The sequence below is a fragment of the Dipodomys ordii genome, unplaced genomic scaffold, assembly GCF_000151885.1.
Source record: "Dipodomys ordii isolate 6190 unplaced genomic scaffold, Dord_2.0 Scaffold32, whole genome shotgun sequence".
NCBI lineage: Eukaryota > Metazoa > Chordata > Mammalia > Rodentia > Heteromyidae > Dipodomys > Dipodomys ordii.
In genome coordinates, this window is record NW_012267248.1 from 10,112,390 (window position 1) to 10,119,283 (window position 6,894).

Consider the following 6,894-nt stretch of genomic DNA (forward strand, 5'->3'; position numbering starts at 1 on the left):
CCCGGGCTGGCTTTGAACCTCGATCCTCAGATCTCAGCCTCCTGAGTAGCTTGGATTACAGGCGTGAGCCACCAGCGCCCGGCTACAGCTTGTCTGTTTATTTAGAGTAGTGGGGTTTGAATTTAAGACCCCGGCTTACTAAGCAGGCTCTCTACCTCTTGAGCTACATCCTAGATTCACCTTTTAAAGCATAAATGTTAGACGTGCTTATCTGAAATATCTATCTTGCCTTTTAAAGAATTATCCCAGAAAAGTGGTGGCTTCTCTTTCCAGAGTTAAATGTTGCCATTCAACAACAATAATAGGCTAATTCAAATCCACTTCTTGAAATGATTTATTTCTCTGTCCTAAAGTGCAATATGTTCAAATGATCCAAGGAGATTGTGGACAAAATAACAGGACAAATATATTTCTCATAAAACACATACATACCTGTCTTTCATTAATTGATAGAGGTTCTCTTTCATATATTCAAATATAAAATAAAGATGGTCATTTTCTCTGATAACTTCTTTTAATTTAATCACATTGGCATGATTAAGTTTCTTCAGAGACTGCAAAATAGTAAAGCATTGAATTCTTTTTTTTTTTTTTTAGTACTGGGGTTTGAATTCAGAGCCCTGCTAGGTAGGTGCTCTACCACTTGAGCCATGCCTTTAACTTCTTGCTGCCCTAAGTTCTTTTTCAGATAGGGTCTTGAATTAAAAAAAATATTGTTTTGCCTTTCAGGCTGGTCTGGACTGTAATCTTCCTATCTCTACCTCCTTGAGATGGGATCTCCCTAGCTCTTTCCCCAGGTTGGCCTTGAACTTCAATCCCTCTAATAGTCTTTTGCATAGCTGGAATTACAGAGATATCACATCTGGCTAAAGCATTAAATTCTTAAGACAAATTAACAGAAGTTGGCAAAAATCTCATTCAATGATAATGACTTTAAGTAATTTTCTGTTGCTTCTGGATTCATTTATGAGTTACATTTTAATAGCTACAAAAATTTAAACATTTTAGAATACCTAAAGCAAGTAGTACATGTATATTAAGTGCAAGTATTAACCAAGCTAACAATAGCTACCAATCAATTCAATCTGTCTTTTTGTGTGTGTGTGGAGGGAGGATGGGAGGGAATTAAGGCAATCTTATTTTTGACTTAGCCATTGAAATATCTCCAATACTTGTTAAAGCTGTACAGCATAAAATATAGGAAATGGTATGTAGAAATTTTAAAAGATGATTTCTATGTTGCTTTGTATGTCCCTCCCCCACGGTATAACCCCTGCTTTCACTGTATTTGATGTTGGTATAATTTGTGGAGGGGAAGGGGAAAAACAAATCGTTTAACTAGGGATGCAGGTGGACCCATTGCAACAATGAGATGTACAAGTCGTTATGTCGAAAAACAAACTTTACAACTTTGGTGGGGGGGGGGATCAGGTGAGGGGAGGTGGGGGGAGTATGGGAAGGGATGGGAAGGGGAAACAAAGAGGAGGCAACAATGCTTGATAAGAAATGTACTCGTTATCTTGCCCATGTAATTGTAACTCCTCTGTATGGCATTCTCACAATAAAAAAGAAGAAAAGAAACGAAATTTAAAAAGTTATCTTTCTTTTGCTAGTCTGAATTTAAAATGCTCTTCTCTAAAAGATTTAGAAGTGAGAGAGAACTTTCAAATAGGAGGCCATATTTCTGTTGTCCACTAACATCAGAGCAGGAATCTGTGAGAAGTTATTTTTGGAAGATGAAGGAAAATGTAAACACCATTATCTTTGAATGCTTCCCAATTATTCCCAGGGAATATATATATATATATATATTGCTATTGCCTGGCACAAGATGGAGTTAGGTCTTGAGTTCTGTTCATTTTTCAGACTTTACCTTAACTTCTCTCAGGTTCATACATTCATCCCAAGAATAGAACTTTCTCTTCATCCTGAAATAAACAAGAAGATATTCAGTGCTCAGGATTGAGGATTACAAAATACAAATGACACAATGGCTTTCTTCCTTTATTACTGGGGTTCACTTTGGGGAAATGATGGTACCACTTCCTCTGTCTTAAAACACATTATTACTTCCCTCCTACTCAAGCCGCTGATAGAGGCCAGGCCTGTGTCATGTCTGACTTTCCAACCTCACACAGTCAACTGTTATGAAGCTCCCATTCTGGGTGAGTTCTTAACATTGTTTAATCAGTATAACTGAGTCCTTTCACATTTCTTCTCTTTCTGGAACTTAAATGGTAAATATGAAATACATATTTTGGAAGGGGCTGGAGGAAGAATCATAAATTTTAGTAGTAAATTTAGTCAACTTGACATAAGAATGTTTATATCATGACCTCAGCTATAAAGCAAAATGAATGAAACCAGCCAAAATTCAGAAGTGACCAAACATTAGAAATGACTGTTGCCGCCTTCCTCTTCTCTCCTTCCTTCCTCTTCTCTCCTTCCTTCCTTTCTCTCCTTCCTCCACCCCTTCCTTCTTCTCCCTCTGTCCCTCTCTTCCTGTGGTCCTCCTCTTCATCTTCCTCCTTTTCTTCTTCCTCCTCCCTTTCTTCATCTTCCTCTTTCTCCTGTGTCCTCCTTTTCTTCTTCCTTTCTCCTCTTCCTCTTCTTTCTCCTTCCTCTCCAATTCTTCCTTCTCTTTCCCTCTCCTCTTCTTTTTCCTCTTCTTTTGTTCTTCCTTTTCGTTCCTCTTCTTCCTCCTTCTCTTCCTTCTTCTCCCTCTCTCACTTGCTATTTTAGTCGTGGGACTGACTCCAAGGCCTTTCTCAAATTCTGTTCTTTACTTTCTTCTTCTCTCCCAGTGTTGAAAGTTGAGAGTAAAATAATGTCCCAATGTATACAATAGATAGGGGTTCTGTACTATATATGAATGGATTTTCAGTCACCACACAAGATAGGAGTTGAGAAAAGTCAGGGTTTGTGTTCTAAAACTGTTTTTTTTCGGGCTTGGGATTTCACGGGTTGGTTTTTGAAAGTTAAAAAAAAAAAATATGCCCTATTCTTTCATTTACTATTATAACTCCTGGTGAGATGTTCTAGAAAATTCTGAGGAAGCTTATAATTACTGTATTAAGTGCAGTAATTATTATAATCTGGTTCCTCCAAAGTCATGAGTTGCAGGTGAGGAAGGTGGTCAGGAATTGGCATCTGCAGGACTACAAGTCTGGCATGCAACGGCTGCTCCCCGGCTGGGCGGCCTTGGAAGAGCCACTGGGTCACCTCTCTGGGCCTCACAATTTTTGGTCATAGAGTACATTACTTCACCGAGACGCTTACTGTAACATGCTTTCTGCAACACGCAGGAAACAGTAGATACTCTTCTTGTTATGTGCATCAGTGTTTCATTGATGGTCACGCAGGCACAATAAATTTATGAGGCAGTTTGATTAAATTGAGGCTCATGGCTTACTCATTTCAGTGCTGAAATGAGACAGGGCAGTATTCCCCACTGCCTATTGCTAAAACTTAAAAAAATACAGCAGTTTGAGATACAATTGAAAATATATAATTAAAGCCGGATGCTGGTGGCTTACTCCTTCTTGTAATCCTAGCTACTCAGGAGGCTGAGAGTTGAAGATCTTGGTTTGAAGCCATCCCAGGCAGGAAAGTCTTCAAGACTCTTATCTTCAACTAACTACCAAAAAGTCGGAAGTGAAGCTATAGCTCAATGTAGTAAAATGCTGAACATGAGCAAAAAAGCTCAGGGATAGAGACTTATACCCTGAGTTCAAACCCTAGGAATGGCATACATAAAAGCATATTTTCATTTGACTTATCATCTCTCTGTCTCTCTTTATCTATCTACTCTATGTATCTTGGTGTAATACTAGGGAGTGAATTCAAGGCTTTTGCTAGACAAAGCCTACTGCCAGACAAAGCCTACTGCAACTGTAATCACACTTTAGCCCCTGTAACATTTTGCTTTTTTTTTTTTTTGGTCGGTCATGGGGCTTGAACTCTGGGCTTGGGCACTGTCCCTGCGCTCTTCAGCTCAAGGCGAGTGCTCTACCACTTGAGCCACAGCACCACGTCTGGTTTTTGAGCGGTTTATTGGAGATAAGAGTCTCACTGCCTTTCCTGCCTGGGCTGGCTTTGAACCACGATCCTCAGACCTCAGCCTCCTGAGTAGCTAGGATTACAGGCGTGAGCCACCGGTGCCCAGCTACATTTTGTTTTTCAGCTAAGGTCTCATGCGCCTGCTCAGGCCAACTTTGGGCTGTGACCCTCCCACCTCCCAAATAGCTTGGATTACAGGCATGCAACACTATACTTAGTTCCTTATACATGTGTTTTAGACCATTACCTTTTGCAATACTTGAAGCATTTAAATTTTACATTATCATACTTTGGTAGTCATGGTAACCAGGATCTGAAATGTAGCCAGGTAGACGATAGCTTCCATGTCCTTAGGATGCTTGAGAAAACCTCTGGAGAGGCCCAGGTGAGGAGAAAATGAGGCCTGCTGCCAACAACAGTACAGCTTTGCCACCCATGGGAGGAGTGAGTGGTGTGAGTTGGAGTGTGTCCCTTAAACATGATGTGTGGAAGTCAGGGTGGCTATATTTGGCGTTGGGGTCTTTACAAAGTAAGTAAATATATAAAGTGAGGTCATTAAGATGGTCCCTAATCCAACCTGTCTGTTGTCCTTACAAAAAGACACACAGAAATGGCTATAGAGGATGCTATAAAGAAATAGAGGGAAGATGGCCATGCAGGGCCAGGACAAGAGGCCTGGAATAGATCCCTTTTCTCCCAGCCTTCAGAAGGAGACACCCCTGCCAACACCTTGATTTTAGACCTTGAGTCTCCAGAATTGAAAGTAGATACATTTATTATTTAGGCCACCCAGTCTGTTTTGGTATAGCAGCCCATTATGGCTGCTCCCCTACCTTGCAACGTTCAAGTTAAAGTCATAACCTGCAAAAGTATGACAGTGTTTGGAGATGGAGCCTTTAAGGGGTGATTAAAATTTAATGACACCTTCACAAAGGCCCAGAGCTGAAATCACTGGTGTCCTTATCAGAGGAGCTTATGAAACACATGTACCCACAGATATTCTGAAAGCAAAGAGAAGATGGCTTCTGACAAGCCACCAAGAGAGGCCTCAGGAGAAGCCAACCGGAAATTCAGGCTTCTAGCCTCTGGACGTACTCCTAAGAAAACGACAACAGTGGTCACAGACTGCCAGGCTCTACTCAAGCCTTCAACTTCTGAAACCCTGGATGACAACTGAGAGCCATTTCATGAGCTCCCTAAGCCAGAACAACCCACTTAAGTCACTTCTACATTCCTGACCCACAAAAACTATGAATAAATATCTATTCTTATTTTAAGCCCTAAGCTTTAGGTATTTTGTTGGATAGCAATAAATATAGGAGATTAAAAAGAAATAATAGTAAACTTTAGTTCATTGATATGTCTAGGAAAATACTATATGCAAGCCAGCATCAAATTTGACTTTTTTTTTTTGGTGGGAGGCCTATTGTCTTAAAACAGGTTCTACTTTGTATTCAACTTTAAACTTGAAAAATAAAATTTATTACTTTTAATTTCAGTACGAAAGTTTTATGCATAAAAGACAGAGCACTTAAAATATTTTTTTGTTTTGTCATTTGTAGCTGGACAAAATGGAAAATTAAAATAATATAAACAAAGATCATCAGGGGTAGCTTTTTGGTAATCCCCCCCACACACCTTTTTTTTTTTTTTTTCAGATTAGCATGCTACTTTGTCAAACTAGCATGAGGTCTAAACTAGACCTCTACTGTGTGCTGCAAAATACTTCCGAAGCAAGCACATAACTACAGGAAGACCTGAGTTTCTCATGTAAGCCACAGCCCCGGCCCCGCCCCCGCCCGCCCCCCCCCTGCCTCCCCCCCCACCCCCACATATACACATACCTCTTGATAGCCACCAGCTCCCCAGATTCATTACTTTTGCCCATTAGCACGCTCCCATAGGTGCCATCCCCCAGCTGTCTCATGGTAGTATATCGGTTCATTCTGGCCAAAGTGCTTGATGGAAATGACTCCCTTGTTGAATCTAAATGCAAACACTTCTTTGTTTTTGTGGGGTTTTGCCTTTGCTCCTGTTGCTACACTGGTGAAAGGTTTGTCATCATTAAATCCAGGGTCTCCCTCAAAGTTATGCAGGTTCATCAGCCACAGTAAAAGGAGTCCGCCAAGTAAACATTGCTTCCATTCTTATGAACAACCTGCAAGAAAGACAAAAGTAAGGGGAGTTTTTGTCTCAACAACCTAGAATACAAGAAGCCATGGATAACGAAACACCAGGTATCAGCCAGTCACATGTGCCCTGTGACATGAAGTTCACACGCAACGGACCCAGTGTCACCTGTGCAATTCATTATGTGTGTTGTTTTCTGAGATTTGGTATTGACTTAGTGATTGGTATGGTCTTTTTCTTTTTCTTGGCTATAATTTATATTATTCCAAATAAGATGTTGGGAAGTCTTTATTTAAGCCTCACCCATACGTTGATTTGTCTATTGCATCATACTTAATTTAGCATATTAAACTTAAAAGTAGGGGCTTGGAATGTGGCCTAGTGATAGAGTGCTTGCCTAGCATGCATGAAGTCCTGGGTTCGATTCCTCAGTTACCACATACACAGAAAAAGCCAGAAGTGGTGCTGTGGCTCAAGTGGTAGAGTGCTAGCCTTGAGCAAATGAAACTCAGGAACAGTGTCCAGGCTCTGAGTTCAAACCCTAGGACTGGCAAAAAACAAACAAACTTAAAATTATATTCTTTGTAAAAATAAAAACTTTCCTGATATAGAAATCCCAATTAGGAGCTGGGCGCTGGTGGCTCACGCCTATAATCCTAGCTACTCAGGAGGCTGAGATCTGAGGATCGAGGTTCAAAGCCAGCC

The 6,894-nt window shown here is 40.6% G+C and overlaps 1 protein-coding gene across 2 annotated transcripts in view; it reads right to left on the bottom strand.

Moving 5' to 3' along the window:
* Positions 1-6,894, bottom strand: part of Mak (male germ cell-associated kinase) — a 46,826-nt gene that overhangs the window by 29,054 nt on the left and 10,878 nt on the right. Inside the window, exons 2-4 of one of the 2 annotated variants that reach the window (XM_013016655.1) lie at positions 5,904-6,217; positions 1,874-1,928; positions 433-554 (exon numbers count right to left, since the gene is read on the bottom strand). In XM_013016655.1, coding sequence (XP_012872109.1) covers positions 433-554; positions 1,874-1,928; positions 5,904-6,004 — 278 coding nt within the window. In that variant the 5' untranslated portion in view covers positions 6,005-6,217. Of the gene's footprint in view, positions 1-432; positions 555-1,873; positions 1,929-5,903; positions 6,218-6,894 lie in introns of those variants that run through there. The other variant, XM_013016657.1, reaches the window with a different exon arrangement.